Source organism: Zosterops lateralis (assembly GCF_965231275.1).
Source record: "Zosterops lateralis genome assembly, chromosome: 2".
Taxonomy (NCBI): Eukaryota; Metazoa; Chordata; class Aves; order Passeriformes; family Zosteropidae; genus Zosterops; species Zosterops lateralis.
This window is the reverse complement of record NC_139763.1, coordinates 26,532,772-26,554,869: the sequence shown is the minus strand read 5'-3', so window position 1 is coordinate 26,554,869 and position 22,098 is coordinate 26,532,772. Positions and strand designations below refer to the sequence as shown.

The 22,098-nt window shown below is 35.1% G+C and overlaps 1 protein-coding gene across 5 annotated transcripts in view; it reads right to left on the bottom strand.

Moving 5' to 3' along the window:
- ATP11A (ATPase phospholipid transporting 11A) overlaps positions 1–22,098 on the bottom strand; it is a gene marked incomplete at its 3' end in the record, with an annotated part of 117,650 nt that overhangs the window by 31,211 nt on the left and 64,341 nt on the right. For 4 of the 5 annotated variants that reach the window (XM_083854385.1, XM_083854387.1, XM_083854388.1 and 1 more), the window contains exons 3-15: positions 18,342–18,431; positions 17,137–17,217; positions 15,518–15,625; positions 12,585–12,713; positions 11,970–12,073; positions 9,323–9,373; positions 7,990–8,054; positions 7,524–7,605; positions 6,131–6,281; positions 4,790–4,987; positions 2,163–2,336; positions 622–785; positions 271–342 (exon numbers count right to left, since the gene is read on the bottom strand). In XM_083854385.1, the coding sequence (XP_083710511.1) occupies positions 271–342; positions 622–785; positions 2,163–2,336; positions 4,790–4,987; positions 6,131–6,281; positions 7,524–7,605; positions 7,990–8,054; positions 9,323–9,373; positions 11,970–12,073; positions 12,585–12,713; positions 15,518–15,625; positions 17,137–17,217; positions 18,342–18,431 (1,469 nt within the window). The remainder of the gene's footprint in view (positions 1–270; positions 343–621; positions 786–2,162; positions 2,337–4,789; positions 4,988–6,130; positions 6,282–7,523; positions 7,606–7,989; positions 8,055–9,322; positions 9,374–11,969; positions 12,074–12,584; positions 12,714–15,517; positions 15,626–17,136; positions 17,218–18,341; positions 18,432–22,098) is intronic. The other variant, XM_083854386.1, reaches the window with a different exon arrangement.

The window sequence follows — 22,098 nt, the reverse complement described above, 5'->3', positions numbered from 1 at the left end:
ATATATTATTCACCATATATAAAACCATCAGGCACTAATAAATTAGGTCATGAATCCCACATCACACCTTCACTGTCATATCAGTATTTTATATTGCATATATAAAAAGAAGTGAAAGCAGTTAAAATTACTAAATTTTCTTTATTTTCTACTAAAACACAAGGTTCCTGGCTTTCCTGACTTAAAAATTCACGTGTAAGGAAACAATGGTTTATTAAACACAATAATAAGAACTTGTCAGTCTATTTTGTTATATTTTTAATCACTCACTTTTCTATGTTATTTTCCCGATTTAAGATCTCCATATAATTGTCTTTCAGCCGTAGATAGGTGTAACCAAGTCTGTAAAATAAAACACAGAACAAGAGAATGAATGCACCAAATATATATTACCTGGTTTAAGTGTGTCATAATGACTTACGACTGAGCCCACAACAAACCAACATCCCAAACTGGTTTTAGTTGATTTTAGGGTTTGAATATTCATGAATTCATCTTAAGAAAGCAATCAGTTATAGATAACTTGGTGGTTTTTATTACAATTTTTGTTCTCAAAACAATTTTGAGCTCAGTGATTAGATCTGTAGTTTAGAAGAATATAATACCTACGTACACACATACCTCTGTATTCCTTCAACTAAAGCAACTTCATCAGGTGATGATGATATATATATACAAGATCTTTTTGACATCTGGTTTTTCTTCAAACCATCTACACTGTCATCATCCTTTACTTGAACAGTGTGGCAAAGACAAAGAGCTCGGAAAAATAATTCCTCTCTCTCCTGAAAAACACAAAGGACAGCTGTCATTACATGTTATCACTTAAAAACTCTTCTTTTGGGAGGTGACTGATATCGCTGATCATTAATCAGACAAAGGCAGGCTCCATGAGGGGGAGCCAGGTCTTTCCCTGTGGTAACCACACAATTGTGTCACAGCTGTTTGTACCCTTAGAATTGCATACAGGTCAAGCTAATGATGCAAAAAACCCCCAGAGTGCATATTCTACCTCCTCTGAATGCCTAGATGTGGCTAAAGGTGTTTTTTCTTTACTTTTGCTTAAACTTTAACAACTTGTATGAATTAAATACTAGTCAAGGTATCATTCAGAAGTCCTGAGTTCACACAGAAGGATGTAGCACCTGGAGCACACATCTTAGCAGACCTTACAGACTTACATCTCTTGAGCAGCTTGAAACACCCCTCAGAACTAAATAAATTACTGAAGTGCACATACTTGGGCTGCTCCAGCCAACCACTTCCTATAAAATTTCAGATGGTTTGGTAATGACAGTTCCTGGCACCAGAAAGATATTTCTATTTCATGAAACAGAAATGAATGTGTTACATCTTTGTGTCTGAAACCTATTCTTCTGTGCTCTTCAATACAAACTGTCTGTGCTATTGTGATTCCAAGATAAAAACTCAACATACCTTGCGAACACATTCTGAGGGCCATGGGTGAGAGACACAAGGCTGCTGAATTACACCAACGTATTTTAAGAGACCTCATTTTGTCACAGTGAAGGGCATGATATAAAGTGAGTGTGAATTATATGATACTTAACTGAGGTAATAAAAAATACTTTGTACTTTGGCTGTGATTATCCTACCCATATGCACCCTGTTCATGTGTTAACAAGTGAAGACTCCTGAACTTTCAAATAATTTTGCTTTACCCAGCAAATAGTCATAATACATGCATGCTGTAGATAGTATACTTCAGATGTAGCTAAATTAAGTCACATTTTTAAGTAATTTAATTTGATCATAAACCGTTCTCTGGCTGCATATTCACTCAGTGATGACTAAGTAAGTGCTTGCACTAAGGCCCCATTTTCCCTTTTAAGGATTTTCTTGTCCTTTTCTTGCTTTCCCTGTTGTAGCTAAGGTTAAATAGAAACCAGTTATCTGTGTCTGTAGCTATAACTAGAGAAAGTTCTATATTTGTGTTTTAAGTCAGCTTTACAACTGCATTAAAATGAGGAACTTCCCATTAAGCCTTTAAATCTTACTCTTAACTAGGAAATTAAAATGTCTATGCAATTATCTACTTTGATTAGTAAAATTCAAGAATGTTGAATTTCTAATATTCCCTTCATCAGTACAGTTAAATTTTCATGTTTCATTGTAAAAAAGCAAGAGCAGAGTTATCATACCTTTCCACTACTCCCTGGAGATGAATCAATCATATCAATGCCTGTGCAATCATGGAGGATTTGTCCATTGCAGATAACATGTGGTACATAAACATGCCCCTCAATGCAACATTCTACGAATTCCATATTGTTCTCAGTTAATGTTCCTGTTTTATCTGTGAAGACATACTCAATCTGCAAATGAGCACAAAAAAAACCCCAGTAGGAATGTCAACAGAGATTTTCCAATGTCTCTGAACAAAACTGAGTTTAATACTGGGTTACACCTTCCTTTGAAAATCCTTATGCTCTTTCAGAAAAGGAAGATGACAATTTCTTTTGGCAGCTATCTTCATAGAAATATAGGCCCTGAAAGATTTTATCCTACAAGAGTATTAAACAATGCTGTCTTCTGCTTCAAAACACATGTAAATGACGTGTTTAACCTACTTCCACTCTTCTCTCAAGGTCCTTTTTAGTTTTTAATGTCTTTCTTGCTGCAAGACAGGTATTTATAGAAACAAAATACATACAAATTTCATTTCCCAGGGATTATTATTTAATGCACATGCCTGAATTTGGATCAGTTACTGTCAGAACAGTCTTTAGGGTAGTATAAGAATTCCCCACTACAATTGCTTTAGTTTACTGAGGACTGTAGACACATACAGTTATACACATGGGCACTGTAATTGCCGTGGAAACACTAATTTTGTCTCAATATTGAATTTTTCATTAACTTTATCTTTTACAATGAGCCCCAGTGCTTAAGTCTAACAACATTAAAAATAAAACCAAAATCAGAACTATCAACTACAAGAACTAGATTGGTTCAATTTTAGATCTTGGATGTAGGTATTGTATACATACTGCATGTCATATTTAATAAACTAAGAGAATGAAGTAAGGTAAGGAACTAAGCACTGAAAATATGGCTATTATTTAAAATTCATCAGATTATTTATCAAACTTCCCCACTTATGCAGTGCATTGAACAAACTAAAAATCAAATAAACTTTTGCTCAGTCTTCAAAAACATCATTAATTATGCACACTTTCCACTAAGATTGATTTTTATAGTATTTGCTATTATGAAAAGGCAAACATCAAATTTTCTGGTGGCTTTTTATCTGTGGACAAAGCACCCACAATTAAACTTTTTTCAGACTGGATAGGATTTATACGGATTTCTTTAATCTCAGCCCCTACATTCAGTTTCAACATGAAAGTTACAAAATGCTATCAATCAACGGTCTTTAAGTCATTCAGTGTGTTGCTTTGTCAGAGTGTTTCCTTATGTTCAGACAGACCCTCCAGTTTCATCAGGTTGTGCCCACTGCCTCTGGTCCTGTCACTGGGCATCACTGAGAAAATCCTGGCTCTATTCTTTTAAGAACCCTCCCATTCAGGTATTTGTATACACTGGTAAGATCTTCCCTGAACCTTCTTTACTCCAGGCTGGACATTCCCAGCTCCCTCTGCCTGAATTGCATGAGCCATGTAAAGTCCAGCTCCCTGGCTGTCCTCGTGGCCCTTCACTAGGCTCCCTCCAGTATGCCCATGTCTGTAACTGAGGAGCCCACAACAGGACATAGCAATTCCAGGTGAGGCCTGGAGAGGGGCAGCATCACCTGTCTCAACCCTGTTGGCAATACTTTGCCTAATGCAGCCCATGATACCACTGGCCCTCTTTGCCATAAGGACACACTGCTGGCTCATGCTGAACTTCGTTTCCATCAGGACTCGTAGGTCCTCTCCTGCAAAACTGCTTTTCAGCTGGATGGCCCCCAGTCATCCAAATCATCAATGATCAGGATGGGAGCAGTACTGACCCTGAGTGTACACTGCTAGATACAGGCCTCCCACTGTGCACTGTTGACTTCCACCCTCTGTTCCTGGCTGTTCACCCCCTTTTCAATCCACCTCACTGTCTGCTCATCCAGGCCATAATTCAGCCAATCCTCTTTGAGGATCTCATTGGAGACAATGTCAACTGTCTGCCATAATAATGAAATGCCTGGTATCACCCTTAATCCAAATAGATATGTATCCTTAAAAGCTTTACTACCTGTTTGACTAAAAAGAAGAAAGAAGTACAGCATCTTATTTATTTATTTGAAAAATCTATGAAAACATTTTTAACTGAGATCTTAAATATTTTCTCAAACAAAATTTATCTGTCTCAGCGTGATGATTTTCTTAACACAGAACAGAATTTCTTTTCAAAAATGAGACTGACAATTGATTGTTTTAATGGATGAAACTTGAGACTTGTGGCACTGGAAATGCAGTGCCAGTCTAGTCTGACAAAAAGGAGTTTTTTCCATCAAACTTTTAATCTAAGGAAGCTAGATGCTTATATAATTTCCCTCTATAATCAATGGAGAGGAAGTGTTTATCCCTTAAGATTATAGTAATACTAATTGAACTCCACTGACTGGGTGAGAAATCAGAATTTTTGATTCTGAAAATAAAAATATCTCAGGTTTTATTTTTAAAATTAATCAGCACTAAAGAAAATGCACATGTAGCTGCAAAAAAAATCTCCCCAAAATAAAACAAAACCAAAAAACCTTGAAGAACCAATTTTAAAATAAAACCTACAGTAGAAACAGTTGAAAAAAAAATTATCATTCCATGAAATTTACCTGTCCCAACTCTTCATTGAGGTCAGAAGTGTTCACCAGTGGTCCTTCACCTGTATCCTCATCAAACATTTCCTCATCCCATGCAATGAAATAAGAACCAAGAAATTTCTGCATTTCCACAGTGACATACATGGATACAGGAATAATGTAGTTGAAAAGAACCATGAATGCAAGGAAGTCTGTAAAAGCTTGAAGAAACTGCCAAAGAAACAAGATAAAAATACCGACTTTTCACATACCATTAAAGACTGCAAGATCATTGCATGTATTTACGAACTGTTTTTTTCAAATAACTTTGGAACAGCAAGCAACGCCTTTCATAGCTCACAGTTCAGCACAGGATGTAAACCTTCACGATTTAGAACATCACAACTGGCATGCAATAGAGCTTTTTGTCTTAAATTTGCATTTTTCTTTACAGATATACAAGTATAGAATACTGTTACATAGCATTATTGTAAAGTTCTAGAGCAACTAATGAGCATGGTGAAGACTTTTTGGGGAACAAGGGAAACATCAACAGGTACATTCAAAAATTACCAGAAAAAATAGCATAGTTACACAGCAACTCCATCAAGGATTACTAAATTACATAACTTTCAGGCACAAGTTTATAAATAAAGGGTTTCCTTTCCCTCTCTCAACACAAGCAGAACATATGCACATAATCTAGCTCAATTTTTCAGTGGTGGAGACTTCCTGGAGCTACAGCCAACCTGCTGAGCAGGTTGAGAGTGCTACTGGTGATAATTAAAACTCTAGAATGCTTGCCTAGCATGTGCTCCTCGTGATTTAGGGTAAGGAAGCAAATTTTCCCCTAGCCTGATTGGGAGGATTTAGTGAAATAAATATTGTGCTTTCTGTAGGGCAGGGTTCAGTTCACTGCTCTGGATCCTCTGGGTATCCATTCAGGACAATGTCCTTGTTCCTGTAAGAACATCTGGCACTGGTGACTAATGCTCTCCAATACTGTGAGTGCTCAGAACAGAAATATGAAATTAAGCTTTTGAGGGGCATTTTTATGGAGATTCTTAGAGTGGATTATTTTGAACACGTCTCTTACAGGACTGCCAATAGCTGTGGGATTCCTTCCAGCCCTTATATTTCTCTGCAAGAGGTAAATTCTTTAGTAATTTATCTAAACCAGACATTCTCATCAGGTAAATTCACACATACAGTTTAAGGGCAAAAATTTAACATATAAACATGTAAACAAATACACCAGCACCACTGTAAACAAAAAAGCATGAGTGGTAAGCAGGCTGTATATACATTTCAGTAGAATCTCTATAAATTAAGGGTTTAGGGAAACTTTCTTGGTATCATAATTTATTTCCATACCACATTTCTTTTCTTTTCAGGCTCTGTTTTCTGATTATACCATGGCTCATCACGAAATGGTTCACTCTGCCAGGCATACTTCAGAACAGTATTTATTAGTGCTTTACTGACGAGAATACAGAGGTATACAACAAGAAATACATTCATTGATCTAAAAAAAAAAAGGCAAAATAAGAATACCATTAGCATATAAACTACAGAGTTTATTAGAAAATGTTATACTTGTTCATCAGTCTAATATTTGCTGCAAGTCTAACAGTGCTAAGATGTTAAATAACTCTTCCAAACTGCTTTTCCAATAAGGAAAAACATTATTGACATTACTTTCTTTTTAATTTCTATTTTTATAATTGTTTCCAAAATGTGTGTGACAAATTAACAAAACTAGTATATTAGTGAAAGCAAAAGCATAGATAGAATCATAACACAGTAACTGGGCTTGTATCTGCAGACCTTTTCATGCCACTTCGCTGAATAATTGTAAGGTCACTCCCGTAAGTACTTTTATAGAAATATAAAACCAAAAAAACCCCTTTTTGCTATGTAGCTGTAATGTTTTAACTCCAGACAGATCTAAAAAAAGAGCAAGAACATTTTGCATTTAAGATTATATTTTCATTAATGATGGGCATGAACTAAAACACATCAATAACAATAGAGAGGGACACATCATCATTGCTCGGTCACTGTGTAAGTGAAAGAGTGTCAGCTGGTCAGTACATCTTGCCTCAATCAATGATATCTTGTTTTTCACAAGGCTGGACATCTTACTTAGAGCTGATGATTTCAGATAGCAGAGTAGGAATAGAAAATAGTCTCTATTTTAAAAATAGTAAGCAACCAATGTCAGTTCACTTCTTAGGGATAGCATTGCCTTACTTTTCCATCATATATGTCTGTAATGGAACTTGTTCACTTTAGCTAAACCATAGAAAACATGCCACAGACAAGCACTGTTACTGCAGCTGATCCAAAGTGAAGTGTATTAAAAAAGTTACTTTTACTGAATTCAAGACTTAATTGCAATAAAAAGCATTAATGCTAGGATAAAAAAAAATAACCTTGGAAAACTGCCAGTAAATGTACTCTAAAAATTTAAAGAAAAGTAATGTATGGTGTTTTGTGGTTCTATAAGAAAGAGCTAAGCATTAAATCAAAATGCATATTTTTCAAATATCTAACAAGTATAATTCAGTATTGAGAACCTCATTTATATGGTATTATATATATTGCATTATAAGTAAAAATTATTTTTAAAAAGCAAAATTTAAGTCCCTATATCTCTTTTCATTTAAATCAATAAAACATACACTTTCAGAAGGGAAAAAAAATCTGATTTGCACCATTCAAACATGCAGCTTTCAAACCCCAAAATAAGTATTAGAAATTTTACTTCTCTACAGCAGAGCGCTTCTGTGATTTTGATTGGTAATTCAATGCCATCTTAGTTTCCATGCCAGTGTAGATAGCAACACCTGAAATTAGACAACTTGTTTTACTGAAGTTTGCACAGTGAAGTAACTTCAAAAGAGCACAATTCATTAGACTATTATACTCTGTAATTTCTTTAATCCCTCAGTCTGAAGAAAGAAACCACAGATTTAGATGATAACCCAAACCTAGAAATGTCTTTATTATCTTGGTACTTAGAAATTTTAAGCATCATTTACATCCTATTCCAGTCACAGTTTCCAATTGATAAAATGTTTCTATGTAACAACATTAAAACATATTACAAAGTTGTAAAACAAGTGACCCAAGAGAAATCATAAGCCCAGTAGTAACTGTAGGCTTGTAACCTTGTTTGGTGTTTGCTTATTACTTCAGAGTCCATTAAAATAGTCAACAGAAATATTTACCAAAGATTTTTTCTGTGTTCTTTAATGTGGCTCCTCTAAGAAGTAGATTTTCAGATCCTAATGGCCTGCAAAATGTAAGTATTACAAAATGTAAACATTTAGAGAATACCATCAGACCTATGTGGAAGTCATATAAAACACAAAATCAGTTTTACTAAAACCCTTTTATTTTAACAAGTTACAAGGCATATTTAAAACTTTAAAGTGAAAATTAAAAATAGATAAATAGATGCTTAAAATTAAGCTCACAATTTCACAGCTCAAGCCTTAAACCAATGCACCCCACATATGTAGGTACCCAAATAAAGACTCAACATCCTAATTGCACAGAACTTATTTTTAAAAATATTAATTCTATTATTTTTAGGGTTATATAAACTATAGTGTCCTGTATGTTAGAACTACTTCAGGACAATACACTCCTCCATTTTATTTTAAGTATAAATGGTATACAAGATATTTTCGATACTTACTGTAAACATTTTTAAAATGCTGATAAATATAGGTAAAATAATCTATTGATGAATACAAGAATTAATGTAAGGACCTCAATGAAATTTAAATAGTATTTTGGAACATGATACGTACAATAATCATCAGATGTAAAATCTGAAACTAGTTTCAAGAAACTAGTGGAACGATGTTACATGAATGACCCAGATCAATGGACAGTTTCCACAGCAGACTGTGACAGAAAACAAGATATCTAGGGACACACTGAGGTTAGGAAGGCAGCAGTGAGCAACTTCCCACACATGCTGGGATCTAGGATATCACCCCAGCAAGCAGCTTTTCCCTCTTATTGCTTTGCCTCTTTGTGGCAAGAATCAGAACAAAATCAGGTACAGCAAGTTGGTTATTGCCTTTCTTGAACACACAGCACTATGGACATTTTAGACAGAAGTACAAACACACTTAGTAAAATTAAACACAAAAAAATTACTTGACATGCTTTCAAACACTTCAAAATCTAAAAAAAATGAAATACACACGTGACAGTATTTATACTGCTTAGTGCACTACCAAGATCTCATGCTAATGGGGCAGTATTGTACAAGTGCTGTCAAAATCCTATCAACATCATTCACAAACTAAATACATTTCAGATAAAACTGAAGTTGAATAAAGACATTAAAATACTAAAGAAGATAAATATGATTAGAAGATGAAAAATCAATTATTTATGAAATAACAGAGTGGTATCTTCTAAGGGAAAAATATTCTATCACTAGAATAAAGCAGCACAACATTGCTAAACCAAAGGTAATTTTCATTATTGATACTTCTTCAACTGTGAAATATTTAAATGTGTAGAAACTCTGGATTTCCCCACCTTGCAATAGGCTCATTCCTATCATGGTAAACATTTATTCGACCAACAAATCTGAAAGGGAAATATAGAAGTAATTTAACCGTACTGCTAATAGATTATTTAAGAAATATTTTCTAGAAAGTATGTATCACACAGACCATTTTCCAACTGAACAGGCTCCAATTATCCAGAACATGAACAAGAACATAAACACTTAAACATCTAAATACAAAAATACATAGAATGGTAACTTACATAAATTTTGCATATAAAGAGGTATAAGAGATCATAAAACTAGGGATAAATCTTCTAAGTCGACCCATGAACAAGAAATAAAGTTTTATTCCCTAAACCACCTGAGGTAAGTCAGTGCAATTACTATCTTTTACAACATCTGAAGCCTATAACTATTTTAAAACCAAAGCAAACCAAAGCATAGAGCTAGTAAGTAATTCTCCCTCTGAATATCTGTCAGAACATTTTATGTGTATGCAGTGGCTTGACCGTGGATAGCAGCTAAGCACCTATCAGCCTCTCACTCCTTCCCTCCCCCAGCAGGATAGGGAAGAGAACTGAAAGAGCAAAAGCAAGATCTTGACAGTTTAATAAGTGAAGGGAAAAAAACCCAAGTGACACAAAATCAACCACTCACCACCTTCCATGAGCCTGCCGGTGTCCAGCCAGTCCCTAAGCAACAACTGCTTTGGAAGACTGCTCCCTGCTACCTGGTTTTATTGCTGAGCATGACACTATACGGCACAGACCCTCTGGTCAATGGAGGTCAGCCATGCTGACTGTGTACATACCCAGCCTCTTGCCCACCCCCAGCCTATTTGCTGGAGGGGCAAAATTAGGAACAAAAAGTCTGACACTAGAAAAATTTGGCAACAACAGCTAAAACCATGGTGTGCAATTAACGCTGTTTTAGTCTCAGAGCAACAACACTACACTACACTGGCTACTCTTCACAGTCAGTGAAGAGAATGGACTTCATTCCCACCAGACCTGATACAATGTATTTGCAATACCACTGTCCAAGTGGATAACCTGACGCAAAGGGGACTGAACTGCTGGGCCTCTTACCCCAAAAGGAAACCTCTGAGGCTCAGAGGAGTGGTAACCTGTCTGCTTAGAGAACATACAACAAGGTAGGGCCACATGTGAAGACAATAATGAACAGCTGGTTATGATGCATCATGATACAAAATAACCACGTGCCTTTGGAAAAAAAAAATTCACCACTGTGTTTTGTTGAGAGGTAAAGTTTAAAGTAAAAATCAGCAGATACAAGCTGACTACCAATAAACATTTTCATTATTTGTGCATCAACAGCTGTCCGAAAGAATTTCACGAGCTATACTAGCATGAGTTTCAACTTGCAGTCATTCTCTTTGAGAGCCAAGTATTTAAAAAAAGGATCAAGCAAGTGATGGGCTTGACACTCTAAAGAACCTGTTCTCAAGCAGATTTCTAAACCAGCTTCTTAATCACCAAGATCACAGAAAAGAGATGTATTCACACCTCAGAAATATGCAATGTTTTTTTCTGCATCTTCCAACAGTATTTGCTGACAAGAGAGTGCATTTTAGCTTGACATTATATTGTTTCCTGTGTATTGTTTCAGCTATTTTTTACTGTGGCAGAAAAAAAGAAGTGTTCTCTCAATGGTATAGGACTTTTTGTATTACAGTTTAGAACGAAACCTCAAAAGAGGCTTTTCAAGATTTCTCACTAGGTTTAGTGGAATAGTGTATACTTTTGTAAAATTTTGAATATTGTATGACTATACAACTGTAGGCATTTTTCTTCATGCTCTGCATTAAGGTGTTTTCCTAATCATGATGGCTTCATGCTGTCATTAGCTAGCATTTCAAAGCCTGTGGTGTAAGGCTGATGGTTAACAACAGCAGACAAAAATCTGTATTTCAAGTAGTCTTAACAATTTCATTTTTTTTTTGGCTGACATATTTTCAGATCTGATTTCACTGACGGTGGCTTTGCTTTGTAATGTGAGTGATAAAGCTCTCTACCAGGACTAGAAGTGCTTGCCATTTACTTATTGTTCATTTGTACTAGAATGTTACTATTATCTTCAATCTGCAGTGTCGTTGCAAGAGTCTTTTTAAGCCACTTCAGCATTTTGTGAGTGTTATTTTAGTTAAAACTAGATAATACAATCTGTAAATCCATTTAACTGGGTACACATAAATGACAATACTTTACAATAAATTGAAAGTAAACGAGTGAGTGCCACAGGCAACTTCTCCATATTATGGAACACTCTCTTCCTCTGAAGAACCTTGCAAACTCTATGTGACATACAGAGCGGGTATGGGTGCCAATACCAAGAAGTATACTAAGGATTAGTAAAGCTTACTTTATTTCTTATTTTTGTATTAAAAAAAAAGAAACTGAAGTTCTAAAATTTTTACCACATTCCTCACTGGACTGCTTTGTGCCATCCCCCTTTGGAAATCACTACCCGGAGCACACCTAAGGAGCTACCTGCACAAAAAGGAGTATGGACGGAAGACCTACCTGACTTCAAGCTCGCTCTGGGGCTCACTAACCAGAGAGATGCAGTCAGTATCTTTTCATTATGATATTTTTATGATTTATTGCTCAGGTACCTTAAATGAAACAGGTAAGAATTATTTACAAGCCTTACTTATAAAGGTCAGGCTGAGGTTGTTCACATTCAATGGTAGCATGTAGTGCATCGATTTCTTGTTCATTGTGAAATGCCTTTGTGTCTTGAACAGCATAGTAAGTCTGGAATTAACAAAAACGTGAATAAAATAAAAAAGAACAGATATGCAAGACATTAATCTGTACATACACCACAGTTCAGCATGAAATTTACTAACTTTTATGTAAGAGCTCATAACTCAAATAAGAAGCATATCTAAATGCTCCTAATTTGGGCATCACCTTACATGGTGTTTTCCAACCTTTATTTTTATTATTATTCCACAGTTATGTGCAAGCACCTTGCAGTGTATTCATAAATCAGGTCACCATGGAAGCATTTAAGTACAAAAAGTTAATGTATTACCACTGTAATCTGCATGCCTATACTGGACACAGACAAAATCACAAATAAATGTCTTAAAACTTTTCATAAAATAATATTACTTTTACAGAAATTAAGTAAGATGGTGGAAACATAAATTACACAAATTAGTGTACTTGCTTACACATTTAAGCATGAAGTCATATTGTGATCTGTGTCAAAAATTAAAAGCAAAGTTTGCCTTAAAAAGAAAACAGAATATTTAATTACTTTGTGACTGGATTCACCATCCAAACTAGTTGTTGTAACGAAACATGTTCCATCTCCTCTACTACTCGATAGGAATATTAAATCACATGGAAATTTTTCATCTTCTTTTACCATTACAATATCTCCAACCTAAGGAAAAAACACAAAATAAAATGCAGGTATGTAGCAGGCTAAATTTCAAAAATTAAAAGATTCCAAAATTAAAAGCTATATTAACACAAATATGTTGAAAACTCAACAATTTTTATTTACACCAGGATTTTACCACAAGAATAAAGATCTACAACAATATCTCTGGAAAACTGAATTATATCTTGTGGAATGACTGAGATCTACTGTTTCTGGCTTTCCTCTCAGGATAACCATCCTGCAAGTCCTGTCGCATTAAGTTTTGCAACATTATTTGAGAGATAGAAGATATAATCCTTGTTTTAAAGCTAAATACAACAAAAGTGTTTCAAAACCATCAGGAGATGTGAGCTGCTCTTAGACACAGCTGAAAAAGCCAACAATTTCATCTCCTGATGAAAACAGGATACATTTTTAGCAGAATTTTTGACTAGAAATCCATTCTATTTTTATCCATGTTTAAAGGTAAGCAAAATAATTTTATTCATGGAAACATAGGCAATATTTTACAGCATGTTAGAATGTTGCAACAGTACAGCTAACCAATTACAAATTCAAAATGTTCTTGCAAATCATTCAAGAAAAATGAGTTTTCCTACATTTTTGGAGGTTAAACAAGTGGTGAAGACATACTCCATGTTCTAAGAATATAATAAAAATCCCATCAAAAATACATAATTTTTGCATTTTTTCATGCAGGCCAACATCTGTTTGATACATTTTTATGTCATAATTTATTATAATAAGACTCAGCTTAATCATTGTTCTTGTTATATGCTTATAAAGCTAAATTCCACTATCCTTAGCAGTTGGCAGAAGTCACTTAATTTCATTTAAGCAAAACAGCCTGATAAAAATCAGCAACAGTAACATCTAAAACTAAAATTTTAGAATGATTATAAAAAATGAGATTCATGTAATTGTAGATACAAAAAAGGCCTTTTCTTTTTCTTAACCAACAGCAACGAAAAATTGCAGATTGTACACATGGCACAGGAGAACACAAACTCTATAAGCATACCTGCAACAATCAAGTATGAAATTCTCACTTTCCTCAACCCAAACCAAATAGAAGTAGTAGTACATAGCATCTCCATAAAATTTAAAAGGTGTTTCATCATTTGCACTACATCAGCTAAGGATGCAAACAGGACAGGGACAGGTTCTTTCTGGTGGAAAGTGACAGGCCCTGAAGCAGTGAGAGCAACCTGGAATATGGGAGGGTCCACCTCATTTTCACCACACTGGTGACAGAGCACTGGAACAGTTGCCCAAGGGAGGTAGTAGAATCTCTCCATTCTTGGTGAGACTTAAAACCTGTCTAGATGGGGTCCTGAGCAAACAGCTCTTGGAGGCCCTGCTAGAGCTGGGGGCTGGATCAGAAAATCTCCAGAGACGCCTGCCAACCTCAGCCATCCTCTGACTGTGTGAAAAAGAACTCCATTTCTAGCAATTCTTTTTTTTTTTTTCTTATTTAATCAAGTGTCCTCAGGCTTTAGGTGCAGAGGGATCTACTTTATACAACCTAGTCTGTTTTCTCACGTAATATAGATCTGAGAATTCTACCCATTTACAAACACACATAGATATCCCTTTTTATGCAAGTATTTTCAAGGTCTGTCTCTCCTATAATTTAGTCACTCAATATAAACCCTCTGAAAGGCAATAAACGGGAGAAATTAAGAAAATATGGGCAACAGATTAACCACTAAAATTCAAAATCCAGTTGCATGGCACTTGACTATTTCTGTTTGGAATATTTAACTGGTTAGTTAATATTGGAATTCTCACCTGGAATTCTCAAGCATGTGATGTCCTGATTTATTTTTTTTTTTTATTACCAGGAAGCCCTAGGCAGAAGCTATCACACTCAAATGGAAGGTCACAGCAGAAAGGCTATGAACACTGTTGATACATTTATGCCCAAAAACAGCAGAGCAGAAAAAGACATCCAAACCAACACATTAAAAATAAGAAAATTCCAAACAAGTATCTATCAAATTTTCTGAGTTCTAAAGAAAATAATGTTAAGTTCATCTGTTCACAAAAATTAATTAAAAAGCAGCAAAAAATAATTTCTGAAAATATACCAAAAAGGGAATGTAGCAGCATCCATAAGGTCAATGAAGAAATTGTGATTTAATGGGTTTTGAAAAAATATTTGGAATGTGTTGTGTCTGTACATATGCATGTATCTCAATACATAGCACTGACTGTCACAATCAGGCCTAAATAAATTATTAATGTGCATAAGAGCCATTATAGCTCATCCCATAGAGTGCTCAAGGCCAGGTTGAATAAGGCTCCAAACAACCTGGTCTAGTGCAAAGTGTCCCTGCCCACAACACAGGAATTGAAACTAGATGATCTTTAAGGTTCCTATCAATCCAAAGCATTCTGTGATTCTGTGATAATCACAATGGACAGGAAACAGAGAAAAGATAAACCATGACAGAAATTCCAAGTTAAAAATGAAAAAAGGAATTAGTTAATTCCAGTTAAGAAAAGCAGCCTGGTAAAATCAGCAATAGTAACATCTAAAAATAAAATTTTAGAATGATGATAATAAATGAGATTTATCTAATCTCATTAGACAGTTTAACTCATTAGGAGTTTAATTTTATAAAAGTATTTTATTCCAAGGCATAAAACTAGAAATAAGTATACTATAGGTCTAATCATTAATTGCAATAAATGCTAAATCATCATACTACATTTATGTATAACTTGTTTTATGTATGAAGTGTACAAGAAGGCTGAAGTCAAGCCTGACTAACAAAACCTGTTAAGTCATAGTTACTTACTCTTAATTTTCGGCTTTGCTTTCTAACCAGTTTACCGTGCTGAATGAAATGAACAGGGCAATGATTTATTGCATTGTCAGCTTTATGTCGCAGCCAATCTTCATAACCCTAGAAAACAGTGAAATGGAATGATGAAGTGATGCACATTTGGCTATAAAGACACAGAATAGCTCTAGCTTGTAAGAAAAATTTCAAGAATTATCCTTGATTACAGTAAGGGAAAAAATATTCCCACTAGAACAAATGAAATTGTGATATACGTCAGTACTAGAGTTGTGCTGGATATCTATTAAAAAGAGCATTCATGGTTACAATTAGTCAAACAAAAGCATGTATTTTAATGAGGACATTTGGATGAATAAGGGTTTCAAAAGTGTAGAAGTTTCTGGTATTTAGGTGATCATCTCTTGCTCTATTGACTCGAGGAAGTGCACAGTACTTGTAAATGCAGTTGACAAGAAGGTAGTAGTGTAGGCAATATATTTTGGAAGAATGGAACTTTATCCTGCAAGATGATAAAGAGATGACATGACAAAAGGTTGTCATATTTGATGACTGTCATACAATTAAACCAAACCTTTAAACCTTATATACAATACATACTTGTGAAGAATTCTGTTTCAAGAAACTTAGCAGAGTATCCTATTTTTAGCGCTCAATTACTCTACAAATTAGTGTTGTATAAAAGCAGACAAACTAGAGGATAGGGAATCTGCAACTTGGTATTGAAAAGGTCCTGCCATATGACAAAGATTGGGACTAACAAAGTCATCAGTGGTCAAGAACTGGAAAATACCACTTGTAGTCCATAGCATTTTTAGATCTATAGCTCTTGAGCACATTTGAAAATTTAATGTAGAACAAAAGTTCTACGTGGGATGATCTCAAAAATTATCTGGGAACTCACAGAGACTTTATAACTTTAGTGTAATATACTTCCAGGAGCTGGTCCAGCTTCTCAAGAAGGTCCCAAAATCTACACAAGATGTTGGGAAGAAAAATCAAGGAAATAAACAGAACTATAGTACCAGGCAGAGCATGTCATAACCCAGGCTTTGGTAGGTTACTACTAACAGTAAGACTTTAAAGTAGTGACATTTAAGATCTTAAGACTGGGATGGCCGCACTAAAATACTAGCTCTTGCATGTATCACAACTTTTGCTCAACAAGAAGTCCTGAATTTAACTACAGAATATACTCAATTATGGATAGTTACCACTGTTAAGGAAGAGAAACACAACTCTCCACAGCTCCTTTGAAGACTCATGATGGAGAAGTCTGCATTTAGCATAAAGATTGTAAAGGAAGTAAGTTATCTATTAAGGGTCAAGCAAAATTATCCTCTGTTTTGGATCTATCTGGGGTGGAGATTACTTTCTTCATAGCAGTCCTGTGCTGCTGTGCTCTGTACTTGGTGCTGTATCAGTCTTGGTTACACCCCAGTGTTTTGGCTGCTACTAAAGGGTGGCAGTATCAAGGCTTTCTCTTCAACCTTCTTCCACAGCAGACCAGCAGGGTGGGTGTGGGCAAGAGGCTGGAAGGGGGCATTCCTTGGACAGCTGACCCAAACTAATCCAATTCTCTCTTTAGTTTTACTTTTGTGCACTACGTTACTCACCTGTTTGATAGCTGTGACAGTGATGACAAACAAAAGTGGAAGTCCACTTGTAACTGGACTAGTAGGTGTATCAATAATTAACTGCAACAAAAAGAACAAATATTTTCTGGTTATATTTTTGTGAAAGTAAGTGGTCAATCTTTCAAGCAAGATTTTTCAAGTAATTTCATCAGTATGAAGAGGGCATGAAGGACTTTTAATTGAAAAAAACCAATGCTTCAATACAACTTTAAGAATGCGTACTATACTGATAAAAATTTGAAAACTGGATTCTACAAGATACAATACTGTGGTTAGATCACACACATTAGCATCAGATGCTAATGTCTTGTAAAAATATTTGCTTGAAAGACTTTAAGGACGTATTAGACTGGAAAGCTGCAGCTTCAGAAGCAAAATTATGGAGCACCATTAGAAATTAGCATGGGACTAGTTTTACATGTTATACAATAGAGCTGTTCTTATGCACACAAAGAGTAAATTCTGAAATATTGAGCTGGGGCTTCTGCAAATATAAATAAAAGGCAGAATTCACAGAGGGAGTGCAAATGACAAAATCTAAGTTGTCCTGGGAAACTGCATTGCTTTTTTTCTACAGAACCTGGTCTGCAAAGTCATACAGCTTTTCACTTAGTAAGATTTTTATTATTTAATGCAATAAGTGACTGTGACAGATTCAGAATTAAGACACCTAGAAAGCAGCACACTAGGTATTCATGGAACTCATTTCAAAAATAAGTATGTATATACCTCCCTAAGAAAGCATCATATCATTACCTATTTCAATTCTCACAGGCTTTGATCACAGTACACTTGGTAAACTGCTCTCAAGATGTTATTTTGTTATAAAATATAATATTTTTGAAAAACAAACAAAATTTTGTCATCAACAAAATTTATAGTAACAGTTTTACTGATCTGGATGTTTATTACGAAATAAAAATTACAGACATTCTTTTTGATTTTTTTCAAGACATGTCTTGCCATCCAACTAGCGATGCTTTCAAATTCTCTTCAGATTAAATTCACAATGACAACCTGAAAATTAAATAAAACTCCTTTTGTCACATCATCAGTGTAAAACGCCTTCTAGGCTCAAACATTTACCTCCATGGTCATCAATATCAGTTAACTTTAAAACCTTTTTCAACTTCTCCCTATTTTAGAAAGAGCACAGAACTTACTGGAAAGTGGGGATAGCTTACCTGAACAAGGAAAATGATGAGAAAATAGAAGTTAGCTATTCTTCTGAATTGCTCAAACAAATTTTTTGGTATAAAGTTCCAAAACGTGTACTGAAAACAAATGCACAGAGTATGAGTTTTTGAGGAGGAAATATTATTCACATTCAATGTTATACCTCACATGACAAGATTAAACTAAGCAAGAGGCAGGAGCGTTTTTGTTACTTAGTTTAATAATGTAATGAATTTGAATCTGAATTGACAATCATGTATTCTCAGAATAGTATCATTTTTCTGAACTCTGATAATCTTTGTACTAGGGACTGTAATAATTTTTAACTAGTAACAATACTTGTCTAGAGTTAGTATCCAGAGTTAGTTAGTTATGGAATGGTTTATTTAAAGCCATTAATGGATTTTAGAAGCACCTTAGTAATTTCAAAGACCATTTTTAATTCACTTTTATATTGTGTTCATGACTTGAGATAGGTGGCACTCAGAGTTAACTACACAGTAATAGCAAGACAACCAAATAAAAGCTGTCAGCCCCTCTTCTGTTCCTTGGCAAGGACACAAAAATACTCCACGAGATAAACTACAGTGGTGAATATGAGTAAGTGGCTGCATATATCGGTACTGATCTTACAAATTATCACAAGTGTTGTAAAATTACATAAGAAACAGTACATAAAGCTGCAAACAGAAAATGTAAGAACTTCAAATTTAAGAAGTCATGTACAAGTGATAAAGGACCTTAATATCATCTAGTCCCCATCTCCTGCCCTGCTGCAGGTTCAACTACAGTCTTTTTACACATTTCACTCTGTAGCTCCAGAAAAACTTGCAAGGACTGCTTATTGGAACACATGTAAAAATGTCAGCTAAAACTCTGTGAAAAGGTTTGAAAAATGGCTTGAGAAAACTAGCACTGCATCATCTTATTATCCAAATTATCCTTTGACACATAATAAAATGACAACTCCAATAAAACTTTCATTTCAAACAAGATGGGCTAAGAAGCTTATCCTAATTTATTTGCTCTGTTACAAATGTGCCTTGTCTCCTTTTGGCAGATTGCACTTATACTTGCTGATAACCAAATTCCATGAGCTAGACATCTTCTGAATTTGGCCCTGAAGGCAAAGACAGACAGAGCTCCAGAAGAAAAGTACTTCTATTACATCTGAAGACAAAAAAGTATCCGTGAGAAAAATACTTTAAATGCATGTGAAAGATTATTATATAGAGCGATCTTTTTACTTCTTGGATGTTAAAACCTGAACATGTGGAAGACACACAAATGAAATGTTTTTCTTCTATTGTGTCCAAAAAATCAGTATCTATCCTAAATGTGTCCTAAATTACCACTTAATCCGGCATAACAGCTAGTTCAGTATTAAATTACCTGTGAGCAAGCCAAAACTCGGACAGGCAGACATGCAACAGCTAGAAAATCAAGTGTTCTAGTCTTGCAATCAGAACACTTTTCATCAGACAGGAATGCAGTCTGAACTCCATTACATACAGGAATGCAGTTTGAACTCCATTCCATTATTCAGCTCCGCGGAATTTTCAAAGAGAGCAAGTTAGACTTGATTATTTTTCCCTGCACAACAATGCTGACCATTCAAAACTGCTCTTATGATAGACAACCATATGTATTCTATTCAATGACAATAATTGCATATTTTCTTCATTATCAGGTAAGTTATCTTTGTTTTCTAATTTTATCCATTCATTTTTAAGAATCTCTGCCTGCTGGGAAAGAAAATCGAAAAACATTGTTTCTATTTTTCTGTTCAGCTCTTTTGATAGAAATACTATTTTTTCCATGGTAAAGGATCTTCCGTACATTAAATGTTTGATTATTTACTCAAGTCCCTCAAATCACCATTCATTAAATGAAAATGTAATCTCCTATGTTATAACTTCCACTTAAAATCTCCCAGATATTTATTTGACTAAATGTCTGGTAATAGCATTTTATTCTTGGACTAGATATTTAAAATATCTGATTGAGGAAACAAGTAAATCAATTAAAGCAACAACCCATAAAAAGGTTGCTCACCTTTACCCTTGGTATCCTACCTATCTCATATTCCAGCCTTAGTTCCCTGCTTTCCCTGCCAAGCTGTGGTCTACCACAGCTCCACCTTTGATCAACAACTCTCTTAGGTGAATAAAAGTGAATAACATGGGAACAAATGACTTTTATGGTTGAGAAGTGCTTCACTAAAATGGGTGCTTCTTTAACACAGACTACTTCTTAAAACTTTATTTTCAATCTGAAAAAAATTTTAGCACTTTATGACTCTGGGTTTCAGGCATACTAAGCATATCTTTATTCTGCCCATTCATCTTCAACAGAGAAGTAATGATTTTTGCAGTTTAGGCAAGAAAGAACACTAAGATGTCTAGACAGACCTTCCCCTACCCAAGCCATCAGTAGCTCAGAGCAGCATCTACAAATGGGCAAGTAATGTTTAACATCAACATAATCACTCGCCAGAGAAGCACTCAGAACAAGATTTATCGCATGACTGCCGCATTCAAGGCAGTTTCTCTACCCTAGCTAGGCAGGAACAAAACAAAAATTTTTAAAGGAAAGTCATTAAAACTGATGATATTAAATCCATCAGATTACTGTGCCAGGAGTTACTAATATCATCTCTCTTCTTCAGATAATTTCTAGTCATTCTCTTTGCAAACTCTTGAAAGATAGTTTATGTATATTAAACTACCTTTTTTTACACTATAATTCACCTGAAGGATATAAGCTTATCCAAACAGTTACACACTATTTACATAAGCTTTCAAGTTGGAGATGGCTTAATTGATCTTTTCCAAATACTACAAAAGACGTAGAGGCCAGAGCACATAGGTGCTTTTTGCATATGGGAGGTACCACATCAGACACCAAGTAGTAGTAGTTACACATTCAGCCAAAAGAGGAACACATGGTGCCAACAGATGCATCTGAAGCACCGTGCAAGAGTCTGTAAGATCAATCTGGTGTCAAAACAGCATCATTCAAGTAGATTTTCTTCCTATTAATACTCGCAGTACCACCTGCAGAGCTTGTATATTTCTGCACTCATGAGCACGTCCATAGTATTCCTGCCCATGCCTCTGGCTCCATCTTGCTCTTTACTGATACCATCTTGCTTTCAGCTACAACACCTTGTTGCAGCCAGTCTTGTTCTTGACACTGCATTTTGACCTTTTCATTTGGTATCGGCATGCCAGAGTTTTGGCTCATGTTTCAAGCTTCTCTTTCCACCCTAAGAGGGAGATATTTTCTTAAGAGAGTTTCTTGAGCAATCACTTTACATCAAAAGCTGAAGCTGTAAGAAAAAGCACTTCATACTGAGTTTTGTCAACACCTCAGTTTCTTACAGATTATTTATTTTAAATAGTCACCACCTCTCTTCTAACGCACCCTAATTTCACTTTTTACTCGACATTCTTGACTGTTTCTTGTAAATGTTTAAAACTATTACAACAAAAATATCTACTATATTGGTTTAGTCCAGGTTCACAGACATCTTCCTACAATGATTTTCATCCCTTTTGCAAAACAAAATCCATCCTGAAGATAATAAAATCAGGGTACCATAGAGAAAAGTTGATCTTGCAGTCATTTGCATCCATAGTGACTTCAGTATTTTTAATGTATACATTTTTATATCAATTACCAAGAAACAATGCATTCTTAAAGCTGCAATTTAAAAGCCTGATTGCAGGCATTTGTGCATATCAAAGAATGGTTTGGGTGGAA